Consider the following 13,732-nt stretch of genomic DNA (forward strand, 5'->3'; position numbering starts at 1 on the left):
GGGCCACAACACTCCCAGAAGGGATTAATTTAGTACGAGCCGGGCCCGCAGTAGTGACTGGTCACTTGGCGCGTTCGGAGTGGTTTTTCCGAGGTGCCCGTCGCGATGTGTGAGTGTTTTTCGTCGCTTTGAGATGACTTTGGGTGGATTAAGGGTGTTGGATGGCCCGTTGGATACGTAATTGTTGGATTGTTAAAAAATACAGTAAAAGTGAAAACAAACTGTGCGTAGTGGAAATAGTGTGAATTTATTGGTTAGTTAAGAACTAACTATTTAAGATATCACAAATTTGTGGCATATCAACAAGTCAAGATGTTTAGCAGTCCCAGAAGGATGTACAAAGTGAGTATTTTACAAATATTATTTAAATGATGACAAAAGGTTGCAGAGCAAGAAACATCACAAATTCAACTCCTTTTCAGTAAGAAACTTCTCAAGAGTTCGTAAACTTTACGATATCATTAACAAATTCTTGAAATTCATCAAACCTGACATAAATTTCCATCGTGATGATCTGTTGATTATCACTCTCTTAGCAAACACGCCATATGAAGGTTTATGGAGCCGCTCGATTCTTTAAAAATCCTAAAAGTATCAGATTCCATGAAGCAACTCGTGTTTCTACTTAAGCAATCCTTAATTGAACAGTTTACGCACCATGAAGTCACGCTTATGCTTCGTTGAGCTGCAATCGTACGGTGTTTTGAGAATTCAATTTTACGAAATTGAAGCTTTGTGCGTCTTGCTACCGTAGAGCGAAAAAAAGGCACCACCGTAGGTCGAAAATAGGAACACCTCCTTTTTTCCACGTGAAGCACGACTTCTTTGCGTTGGCATGCCGCTCTGGAAATGAAGCAATAAAACAAGCTTTTTTAACAACATCTCACGCACGAGTGGCAGAAAAGTCAGTGTCGATTGCACGGTTTGTGACGGGTGTAAAAAAAAACAAGCGACAATCGCTCACACACGACGGTAACGATGGGTGATGATAATGATTTGGAGCGTCTCGCGTCGAGCAAACGAAATGAACGAGGATGCGCTCGTTTTTTTGTTAAATACGCAAAAGGGTGGTAAACACACGTAAACTTGGGCTTGATAACGTGCAAAAAAAGAGGGTGGAAAGGGATGTAATTTTATATCGCACGCACTCACACGCGATATGACAAAGCACTGTTGAGATTTTTACGACTGTTTTTAGAGCGCAAGGTCGAGTGAATTGAGTTTTGAAAGTGATTTATCAACTTACTTCGATTCGGGACTGGCAACACCAGCCAGCAACAGTCAACTGTTCGGAGCTCCTCAAACTTTTCGATTTTTTCGCCGTAATTAACCGTGTTTACCCGCGAGTTTGCTGCTCCAGCATGCCAAGGGCCGGCCGTGGCCGTGGCAGTTCGAGTGCGGCCTCGAAAAACCCGCGAAGTTCATCTACCGGCAGAGTGCAGAAAGGTAAACACACCAACGCCGCATCGACCGCCATCGCGCATGGGAGCGTGCCCAGTGACGTCACCGATCCATCGTTTTTACACGTGTCATACCGTCCACGTGAGTCCCCAGTACGGACGAGACAATCGACCCGGGCATCCGGAAGCACTTCCGGCCAGCAGCAGCAGCAGCAGCAGTCCACCAGCACTACGACAACAACCACTTCCAACGTTCCCACCAGCAACGAATTTGAGATGCTGAGTGGAGAAGAAAACAACACCGCCAGTGACAACAGCAGTACTGGCGACGACGATGATGATGATGAACTTGCGCGCAAGCAAGGAAAGCAGAAAAAGTGTAACTCTCCGAAGGAACGACGTCCACCTCCAATTTTTGTTTTGGATACGTTGGCTGACGATGTTGACGAGTTGCTTGAGGGACTCCAATATTGTCTCAAAATCAGCAAAACTTCTGTGCAAGTGATTACCCACAAGAAGCTGCATTTCGACTTGGTGGTGAAGAAGTTGAAGTTGCGAAACTTCAAATTCTTCACATTTGATCCAGCAGAGAAGGTCCCAGTGAAGATCGTCCTTCAGGGATATCCGGACCGCCCGATCTCCGACCTGGAAGAACACCTGACGGGCGTCAAGGTAAAGCCTCGAGAGATAAAGGTGCTCTCAAAATCGACTACGGTGACAGGTACGTACACCTTGTACCTCCTGTACTTCGATCGCGGGTCCGTCAAAATCCAGGACCTACGGCGGATCAAAGCACTGGACGGCTTCTTTGTGACGTGGCGATTCTATACGAAGAATCCGGCCGACGCAGCTCAGTGCCACCGCTGTCAGAAATTCGGACACGGTTCCAGAAATTGCAATCTTCCACCCCGGTGCGTAAAGTGCGGTGAGACCCACTTCACCGAAAGGTGCAATCTTCCACGGAAAGACCAGCTGGGGGAAAACGCCCAGCAGCACAAAGCGCGCGTCAAGTGTGCGAACTGTGGTGGAAACCACACGGCGAATTTCCGTGGCTGTGCCGCGCGGAAAAAGTACCTCGAGGAGCAGGACAAGAAGAAGAAAGCGCCAGCGTCCCGCCAACCTCCAAAGACATCGAGCTCGAACGCTGCAGCAGCTGGCGGCGGAGCGGTTCCATCGACCAACCCAGCGTACCCTCCCGGTTGGGGAGGTTCGTACGCTAGAGTAGCCGCTTCTGGGAGTGGTACTTCACCGGGACAAGCAGACGTCACCGGAGATGACCTCTTCACGCTTCCCGAGTTTTTCGCTCTTGCTGGAGAGATGCTCACGCGCTTCCGTGCCTGCCGGAACAAGGCAGAACAATTCCAAGCTCTCAGTGAGCTGATGATGAAGTACATCTACAACGGATAAGCTGCCTTGTGCAGCGAAGTTTTTCGACGTCAATGGACAAAACATACTGTGATTTAGTTTTAAGCTTTTCTATTTCTATCCTTTTCCTTAGTAAATCTAGAAGGTTTTTTTTTAATTTTTCCTTCTCTTGCCAAATCCATTGTTAGAATATCCAATTACATCAAAATGAATTATAGTTCAAATCATAGTTGAAAGGAACTCCAAAACTCTATTAGGTTATAAGAATTACAAAATTGTGAATTGATTGATTACTAATAAAAACTAATTGAATTGAATTATCAACTTACTTTGGGTGAAATGCGTCAATTTAAGCAGCAGTAAATGTCGTGGATTTTTGTAAAATATATTTCAATCAAATTTTTAATTCCATTTAAATAGCATGAAATCATATCAAAACCTGGTGTGCTAAATACCACAGCAATACCAATCCATGGTTTCCAAGGGCCAAGGAATATAAAAAAAAAACATTCCAAAAGCAAGCTGCAATTCTGATTGTTGGTGTTTTGCTATCATATAAAAACATGGGACACAATCTGCCGTGACGTCACAACGATTTGACGTTAATTTCTTTCAGTTTATTTTTTGCTGTAACTCGAAAATTTCCACATCTACCCAGTTGCATTCGACGGGAAATTTATCATATTTTTAGGATATGATCAGTAATTTTAGACTTTGTCTGAAGAATAAGTTGTTAATTAATAAACAAATTTTCAGACCGGCCATGCTTTATGCTGTGAAAATCTGGACAAGCTGTTGCTTAACCAAGAAGAAAAACTTCAGATGATTTAGAACGAATTTCTGAAATTGATTTTGAAACTATCTCCTACATAAAACTCATTTAGTTGTGAAAGCTATAGCTATATTGTATACAATATTTCATTAAAAATTAAAAATTAAAAAAAGTTAAGCTGATCAACGATTTTAATTCCACACTAGGGTGACAATAAACAAAATCGGCCTCAAGGATACGATACCCCTTGGTTTGATTCCTTAGGCTCAAATAAGTAACTGTAAAATTTTGAGCGAAATCGGTTTAAGTTTAAAGGTTGCTATAGATCGTTAAAGTTTGAGAAAAAATAAATCTTTTCTAATCTAATCTAATCTAAAGCGCAGCCAATCTTTCGAAGGGATCCTGGAGAGTGCCTTAGGTTAGATGACGCCTAGCACTCTTCTTGTCATTTATTAACATTTGTAGTGCGCCATTGCATCGAAATGCATTGAAACATCACAAGCGTTAAAGCGGCCAGGCCTACTGCGTAAAGCCGTATCGCAGAGATGATTCGTAATTGGGTTGAGTTTGAGCACTGAATGTTCGAACAACAACACAATTCTGAATCGACAGGGGAGGAAGAAGCGTGGGGACACACCACCATACGCTCCGAGATTTGGTTGTATTCGTTGGGAGCACCATGCTAAGAAGGTTTGGTACTCCGGGGCCCTCTGGGATGGGACATTGTATTTCCACGAATGCCCTGGACACTATTTACCGTGGTTATAGCGCCACAACTCGCTCTCTGTAACAGTATTCCTAATTCCAGTTCACGCTCACCAAGTCGTCATGGCCTAGTGGTTAGCATTTTTGCTTACCAATCCAAAGGACGGAGGATCGAACCCCGCCTCGAGCGACTTTGATTTTTCGTTCATATTCGTCATTTCAAATTTCTATGTTCTTAACTTTCTCGTTGGGAGCAGATGGGAATCGAACCCAGAACCATTCGCTTACAAAGCGAACACCGTAACCAGTCAGCCACGGCCGCTCCTTTTGAGAAAAAATAAATCTTTTCATACCAAAACGTCTTCTTTAAATTGATAATAACTCGTCAGGGTTAACTCGGATTGTTTTGCGGTCTACGACAAAGTTGTTTGTCATAAATTTTTACTCAAGAATCTCACACTTGACAATGATCGGACACGTTAAACGCCACCTTTTGGTAGAATTTTGATTTTTTTGCTTTTTCTCATACATTTTGCGGTTTTTCCCATACAAACTTCTACGATAAAAAGCAACCCTTATACCTAACCGATTTGGCTCAATATTTGCACAGTTACTTTTTTTTACCCAAAAAATCGAACCAGGGGGTATCTCTTTAGATTTTCCAAAATTTCGTTTTTTCTTGTCACCCTTTTCTACACTCAGTAATTTTTTAACTGAAAGAATGTACATTAGGGTGCCCAGAAAAAACGACCCCCTGCTCCAAATGTGGAAAACGGTTTTGGTGTTATTTTATGTATCTGTGTCAAATTTGACCAAAATTAGTTAATATAAGTCCCTTGATACCCTAGACCCACCTTCACGAATACAATCGTGGTCTCATTCGATACGTCTTGGAGTCCCGTAAGACCCTGGTTAATATTAAAAAGTTTGGAAAAGTACTTCAAAAGATATGCAAAAAAAAAAAATGATTTTGGCTTAAGTCCGGAAGGTTGAAAACGTGTGTTTTTGTAAAAAAAACCATCATGATATTCATTTTTAGATAGGTATTTCCAACGAGCCAAAAAGATTGAAGATCTGATAACGCTATCCAAAGTTATGAGCACTTTAGTGATATTTTAGTTTCTCTTGGAGGCCGGAACTCAGATATTTTAATGAAAATGATGTCCGGATCCATCATGGGACCCATCATTCGTTGGATAATTCAAAGACCATTCAGATGAGCCTAGAACATTGAAGATCGGAAAATCATATTGGAAGTTATGAGCACTTCAGTGATATTTTTAGTGTAAAGTTATTTTCTTAACCCTCTACAACCCAACCCCGCCTTTAGACGGGTTTCGATTTAAAAAATTGCCAAAAATCCATTTTTCAACCAATTTTTGTTCTTTAAAATGCATTGGAAAGAACAACTCTTAAAATTTTAGAAAATTTATGGGTTGAAAGTTTATGTGACTTTGCCAATGTTTTTAAAAATGTCATTTTTTTAGAGGTCAACTTTAGCAGTGTTTTTTACTAACTTATTTCTAATATTTTAAGTAAAAAGAAGTATGCAGTAATTTTTCTAGTACCCCAGACTATGCCTCTACGAATTTATTTATAATTTAAATGATAATGGTGCCATTTTATAGCAGAAAATGTGAAAAACATGCAAAAAATTGAAAAAGTTACTGTAAAAGCATGAAAAAATTAGATAGGCAAAATGTAATGATAGGAGGTGGTAGAGTAGGCCAAATACTACCAAAAACAAACATAAACTAAGCAAGATAAATGCAGATTAAAATACTAAAAATGAAACAACAAAAACAAGAAGAAGTAAAGTTTTCCGTAGAACAAAAGTTGCTCAAAATGACCTTCTGAACACGGGAAAAATAAAAAATTTCGAAAAAAAATTTGGGCAGTAGAGGGATAAACAAAAAAAAATGCAAAACAAATCCAATTGTCTCCAAATTTAGGGAAGACGTTTAAAAAGGATTTGAAAATTGCTGTTAAAAAAAAAAAAAAAAACAAGCAGAAACGCTATATAAATGTGAGGAAGGCACCAACCACCCTAAGGTGGATGAGGTTACGTTTTTTTTAATACGTTTTTGAGGAATTTTGAAGTGTACTACCACAAAATAGTGAAACTTAATAAATCGCCTTCAAAATTTTCATCGTTTTTTTAAATGTCAAAAATCATTTTTTTTTCATATTCAATGAAAGCATTCGTATAAATATAATTTTGATTTAAAATTAATAACCGAGTAGAAAGTGGGCATTTTTATTTCCCATAGTAAGAAACTTGATAACTGACTGTAATAACAAAAATTACTAAAATTTGGTATTCAGCCCTCGACAGTTTTTTTTTGTATCTTTTGGCAGAAGCAAGATAGCACTATACTTTCTTTAAGAATTTTGTCAATAGCGTTCAAGCTAGGGGAAATATACCCTTTCTAATCAAACACCTATCTTCGTCATATGGATAGTTTGATGCTCGATTAAAGCTCCAAAAATACTATTTAGGCTGTAAACTTACCAGCAACAGCACAGCCTCGAGTAAGCAAGCAAATTTATGCCATTTACTGGCCAAAAAGTTCAAATTTAATGCACTTTTGATCATAATTTCTATTTTGCGAGACCATTTCTCATCATTTTGTTGGCACACTCATCCACACGAAAGATGAGAGCTTAACCGCTTACTGAATATCGTCGAAATCAACTTTTCACTTGCGCTAACGTTTTCAAAGCGCTTAAGATAAGAAATTGCTTCCAATTACCGGAAACATGTTCTTTTGAACATTAGTTAGTCACTTACTTGAAGAATAATCCCGAAACATGTAAATAATTAGCAAGCGCCATCAAAAAAACAAACGCGCCAAGTCGTTTGACGTTTGACTTTTGACGACCCATTCCAATCGACGGCTGAAGAAAACCGAGCCGAGAAGCGGAGGCAAATAAAGAACAAAGGGTGACCACCAACACCACTAGCAGCAGCTGTTGGAGTGTCTGATTAGAATACATTTCGGAAATATTTTTTTAAATGCTTGTAGAAGGAACAGAATAACTTTTAATAAAAGTGAAAATAAACAGAAATGTTCACAAAAAATTGCTCTACTTGTTGGTGTACTTGGTTTTAATAAATTTGAAGGAACACTCCAGGTTATCCAGCATCATTCAAACACGACCGCTTATTAGGCTTAAAATGGGTATATTTCCCCTATTGTAATAATTTTTCAATTGACAAAAACATGAAAATTACTAAAATCAAATAATAAAAATGATAGTTTTTAATACACAGTTAAAATGCTTTGCGGAAAGCCGGGTCTGCACCGATTGATACCAATCATTAGATTTTCTAACACAACGATTATATTTGCCACATGAAAGCACACAAGTTACGAAAGCTGCAGAAACCTTCAAAAGATTCACACATTTATTTAAATAAATGTATTTTTCGGGATTCCAACGCAACAATAATCAATCTGGAAATAGCAGTTTTTTTTTAACTTGACAACACAAAAATAAAAATTCGTCAAAAAGGTGACTTGCAACTTGAAAATTTATTATGAACCATTGCGGCAATTCAGATAAAAGCTTGCATTCTGGAAAGCGGCAGAGATAATAATATCTGTACTGCATAGAAACAAGCAGCACCAGAGCATCCATTTGATACCAGCCATAAAACAAGAAAACGGGGAAGCACTCGTCAGTCATCATTTTCCGGAAGCCCAGCTGGAACTTCCGCTTTCATAATCCCAGGGAGAAGGGAAAAAAAGTGGTACTCTTTGCTGCCAACGACAGCAGGCGTCAATGATACGTTAAATAGAGTTAAATCCTTAACACGCTGGCTCGGTGTGCCTTTTGTGCCACGTGGTCGTAAATTCCCTCGAGGGAGATGGTTAAGAGCCGGTTTGTTGAGAGGAGCTGTTTTTCCATTGTACTTTTGCTGTTTTACAACGATAAGATGTCTTGCCAGAGGTTTGGGATGATCTACAGCATGTAATGAAAACGGTTATGATGATGAAAGTATGTATGAAATATATGTTTAAGGTCTCAAATAATCTAGATTCAAAAATGAACAAATTGGTGAATTATCCTGAAACTTTTTCAAGCAACGAATCACCTTTCATCAGGAGTGAAATTAATTAGCAAAAGGTGTCACCCCTCAAAACTTCAAGAACCAACCAACTTTGCATAAATCAATCTTCCCCTTGAGTATTTTCCAACTTTCGCCTCGGGAGGAAAACCCTTAGCCGTCGTCGCCACAATTACGCCCCCATTAACCGCACCTTACCGCACAAGTCAAGGTACTCATTTATTATGCCTTTTCCTTGGTGGGGTTCACCCACTCAGAGCTTTTTTTCCCCCCTCAATGAGTGGGAAGGAAAGCGTTGACATTGGAAAATCGACCTACCACTGGGGGAAGCAGCAGTAAACTTTCACCGATCTCAAGACGACGACGACGACGACGACGACGTTCGTTATTAAATTTTATGATCTCTCGTTTTCCATAAACACTGTTTTAAAGCAGAGCAGGGTGCCAACTTGGATAAAAAAAACTTGAAATTGTTTTCAATAACTTTTAGTATAATAAATTCAATCAAATTTGAAGTTGATTTTTTATCGGATAAAAGCATTCTATAAAACTGCATCTAGCCACAATCACTACTAAAAAAGCGGTTTAATATAATAATTTGAACTATATCAAAATAAAAAAAAATTGATTTTGTAATTTGGAAAACAATCTAATACAAACAATACAAAAAATGGATGATGAAGAACTAATGGTTTAGACTAAATAGTTAGGAAACGTCGTTGTTGTTTATTAAATTAAGGTCCCTTTACCAAATTTAGGGAATGAAAGCAAAAAAAAGAAAGTTGAAAGTCACCCTGCAACCTTCCTTTCTTTAAGTAAACAGTCCTTCAAGACTCGGTTTCCGCAGTTGGGAAAATACCTTCCCACTCACTTCCTCCCTTTTAATTTATCTCCCACGTCGGAAGTGGGGCAAAAAACTTTTCAATTCTTCCCGCGAGTTTTAATTCCTCCCAAGGATCCACCCAGCCGGCAGCATCCCTTTGTCCCAGGCGTGGGGGGAGGGGGGTCACTCCTGTGACGATACCATCTTGCCGCAGAAAGCAATTTTCAGCCCCAAGCGGGTTCGGGCAACTCACAGGAATAAATTAACCCTCAACGACGGACGCCGTAGTCCGTTTGCAATTAGAAAGTGCTGAACGCGATTCTTTGGGGAAGAATTGATTTGAAATATTTTTGACTTATTTTGTGTGTTGAAAAGGTTATTTATATGTCATTACATACATCATAACTTATGAAGAGTTTTTAAACACACATTTTTTTTTTTAAATTTCATTTTTTTTCCAAAGAACTAGTCAACTGGTACTGACCCTTTGGCCACTGCAGTCGAGACGCGTGCATAAAAAAATACGACTGGCCATGCGACGACGAGGATGACATTCGCGCGATAAGGACCGCGCCGTGACGACCCTCGAGTTGAAGCTCGCGCACACATTTCGCACATTACTCAAACCGGAAGGCGTCGTCGTCGTCGTTGAAATCGTCGCGAATGTCGTGGAGCAGGGAGGATCCTTGGAGATTCCGGGGGTTGCGATAAATGGCACTGAAATGTAGTCACTCACACACACACACACACACATACACTAGGGTTGGTTTAATGCATCACAACTGCTGGAGTGTTGGCGCGAGACATGGTGATAATTACTTAATTTCAAGAGGAAAACCTTCATTTCCGTGACGACTGGTGCAGTTGAACTTTGCTGTGTAATGAAAAAGAGCTTTTTCAGAGAATTTTATAGAAATTAATTAAAAAAATACCGGGGATTTTGTTTTATTGTGGTTTTATTATGTTGATGAGTTTAGTTATTCAGGCTTTTCAAGATACCTTGTTATATTTTTTCTCTAGTACATTTTAAACCTCCTTTTGCGGTGCCACGGAAGCCGCGAAATCAAGGCAACTTTTTGTCAATACCGTGATATGCCACGTATTTTGAAATAATCAAGTTAAAAAAAATGTTTCAAATGGCATTTCAACAACTACTTTTTTCTTTTATTTTCAGACTCACCTTTAAAATTTAAATAAAATTTACACAGCAAACTAAGATACTATTATTCAATGCACATAAACAATAATGATTATACGCAACACTGATGTTTCTTTTAGTTTCGTGCCATAGTGCTTACGAATTCTATAGTTTTTCTAAATGAAAAGAGCTACAATAAACTATTGTAAATCGACGTCGTCGTGCAATCTTGTCGCATCCGCCATTTCGACGTTCCGAGAAAAACGCGTTTTAATGTTTGACCTTGAATAAACAAAAACGAAAGCACGCAATGTAAACAATAACAAACACGTTTTGTTTGGCTGACCATTCTGTGCATTGTCCCGAAGTTTGGTTGAAGTTGGTTGCTGGAGTCCCGAGTTATAATTACAAATGTTTACGGTAGTCTAACTTGTACGTGCGTCAAACGCGTTCTGACCAGAAATCCCTTTGGCCAATTGTCGCACTTACATCAATTTTCAGGGAGTGACAAGATAGCACGACATGATTGAAACTTCTTTCATATTTAAAGTGGCAAAAATACACGGAGTTTTTTCGGTTTTCATTGAATATCCCAGGATTGAAATCGAATTTTGAGGACCTGTAAAGGTCAAAAGGTGAGGCATTGTTAGCTGCACAAAATGGCGTTCTTAACTCAATTTGGCCCAAAATGCACGTGCGACAAGTTAGCACGACGGCGACGAAATGGCATTGCAAAATTCTTAATCAAATTTCTCTGAGAAAAATAAAAAAAGGACAAATTTGCACTTGTTTTCACAAATCGTAGCATTAATTGCAGCACGTCCAAATCGGCCACATCCCAGCAGAGGTCCCTTAGCACCAACCGGCTAAGGACGAGTTCAGTATGCCACAAAGGCACCAAACGCTACCTCCCGAACCACCCCCCAAAAGGGATGGGGAACTCAGGGTAGTGTTGGTAGAGAGTGATTCGTTTTCACTGACCATTTCCTGTTTTGGTTTCCGCCCGGATAGTTTTGGAATTTCGTTCCGCGGTCGCTCGCTCTCTCTCTCTCTCTCTCTCTCTGGCTGGTGTCCTGTGAATTACACCACTCTGTTGGGCCACCAGTTGGTGGCTAATCAATTTAAAGTCCCTGCTAATGGATGTTAGGGCGAAAAATTTAAACGAAGAAAAAAACAAATCTAGAATACTTTTTCAAAACAACCAATTAACTTTTATTTGCAGAGTTTAATTTTCACCTATTTCATGGCAGAGTGAGGGGTTTATGTAGATGAAATTGAGTGCTTTTTAATTTTCAATTGCAATAATTATTTTTTAAAAGGAGTTAACTAGCCGTTTTATGTGACAACCATCCCCAAAGCCCTCCGGAAATGACCGTTCCGGCCGTGACCTGGAATGCCACCGTCGTGTTGTGCTGAGAGAATGTGACACACATTTCTTCCAAGATTAGCGCGGACCCTGTTGATTACCAGCGGCGCGGAACTCACTTCAGATTTAACACGTGACTTGCGCCGGAGAAATAAAAATCAAGTCACGATTGTGGCCAAGGTCCTGCCAGAGTAGTGGCCACCGCCGGAAGTCGTGAGCGAATTAAACCGTTTCACTGACTTTTTATGGTTATGGTCACCCGGCACGACAGCAAATGCTGGAAAACTGTTGCAACAGTGCTGTGCAGTGGTTATAAATGGTGTTTTTGGAGTATTTTTTTTGTTTTCACCGGGAGTGAATCTGTCACTAGCAAACAAGTTTTGGGTTCTTTGTTCGCGTTTAATTTAATTAACTGTCCTGTTCGAGGCAAACAGTTTTCAATTATAACATCACAAAAGACTTACCACATGAATGAATTTCATCATCAATAACTCATCAAACACACCTTTCAAAAAAACATTTCAAAAAACCCACCATGGTCATGGTTACGATATATTGTGATACATGGGTCATTTCGCGCCAAGTGGCACACCACTCGAAATTAACTTTCTGAAAATCTGATGACGCCATTCAATTCAGCGTAAAATATCAAAAAAAAAAAAAAAACAGATCAATTTTGCTCTAATAAATTGTTGTGTTAAAGTTATGGCCATTTGAAAAAGTTTTTTTTTTGTAAAATTGGTGATACTCGCAAAACTTTAGAGCGGTGCCAAAAAAGAAGGGGTGGTCCAAAATGGTTCAAAATCTGGAAATTTGAGCTTGATCGGAAAAAAAGTCGTTTTCAAATTTGTACTTTTTTGTGTACAGTTGTGGCGAAAGGCCCCACATGCCTTAAATGATTTCTGGTCCAAACTTTAATCAGAGTAGAAAAATGGGTTAACACAGGAAAGCTAAATCTGCGATTAAAAAACCGCTCATATTGTATTGTATTGTACTTCTTGACACTTTTGCAGCATTTTATAAATATTATGGGTAGATCAACTTTGCTTTTACCTTACTTTACCTTTAACATTACACAGTATGAAATTGTGTAATTTTGGAAGGTGTAATATGTGAAGGTTTACCACTTTTATGATTTTTACTGAAAAAGTGACATTACACCAGAAAAAATAGCATATTTTTACCATGATTTTTGTTCTGTGTACCTTACCTTACCTAATGAATTTTTTAATACTGGACGATCTGTAAACTGTTCCAAATGTATGGCATCACTTTAACCGTTTAACCAAACACAGCAACTCAATCAAATATTTGTAAAAGTCTACTATATCAACCAGCGGGCTACCAAAAAGCCAAGTAATGCGCTCCAAAAATAAATCATTTACTATAAAACGTGAGCCACTATCATTGATCACGTTTCGGAGCAACTAACGCTGCTGGAAAATTAGCTTCAAAGTCTTTGATTCAACACTAAAAACTGAGGTTTCTGTTTGCAATAACCCAGCAAGGTTATTTTTTCGTTTAGCACAACGTTTTTCATTTGACAATTACATTTTTTTTGTATCTATGCAAGGTTACTTTTTAAAGTATATCAGTTTTCTACAAAATGTTGATGAATTTGCATTAACGATAAACTAACTGTTTTGAATATTTTTTTTCAGAGAGTTCAATTTTTTAGCAAAGCAAAAATTTGCAAAAAAAAACTTCCTTGTCATTTTTATATGCATAAAGACATTATAATAAAACAATGGCTAGAAAACATCAGCTTGTTTTTTTTTGCATTTTTCTTGTGAAAATACCCTTTTGTGGTCATTATTAAGCCCTATTTTTTATATTTTGTCCCGGGAACTCCCAAAATAGAAAACAAATCAAATTTTGGCCTAGAAATTCAGATTTGGTTGTGGAAATAAATCAACAGTTGAATACTTAGTAATCGATAACATTTTAAAGCATTAAAATTTATATTCGGCATATATCAGCAATAATTTGGCTTATTTTTGAAAATTGTTAAAATTTTAGTTTACAGATCCGCAAAATGCATTGCGCCTTAAATATTTTCTTTTAAATTTTATTTAATTAAAAAGTGTTAGT

At 38.6% G+C, this 13,732-nt stretch overlaps 1 protein-coding gene across 1 annotated transcript in view; it reads left to right on the forward strand.

Annotated features, from left to right (window-relative positions):
- The first annotated feature begins 239 nt into the window (after nt 1–239).
- Nucleotides 240–13,732, forward strand: part of LOC120414290 (inversin) — a 154,108-nt gene continuing 140,615 nt past the window's right edge. The window contains exon 1 of the mRNA XM_052706314.1: nt 240–342. Coding sequence (XP_052562274.1) covers nt 313–342 — 30 coding nt within the window. The 5' untranslated portion in view covers nt 240–312. The remainder of the gene's footprint in view (nt 343–13,732) is intronic.

Source organism: Culex pipiens, chromosome 1 (assembly GCF_016801865.2).
Source record: "Culex pipiens pallens isolate TS chromosome 1, TS_CPP_V2, whole genome shotgun sequence".
Classification (NCBI taxonomy): domain Eukaryota; kingdom Metazoa; phylum Arthropoda; class Insecta; order Diptera; family Culicidae; genus Culex; species Culex pipiens.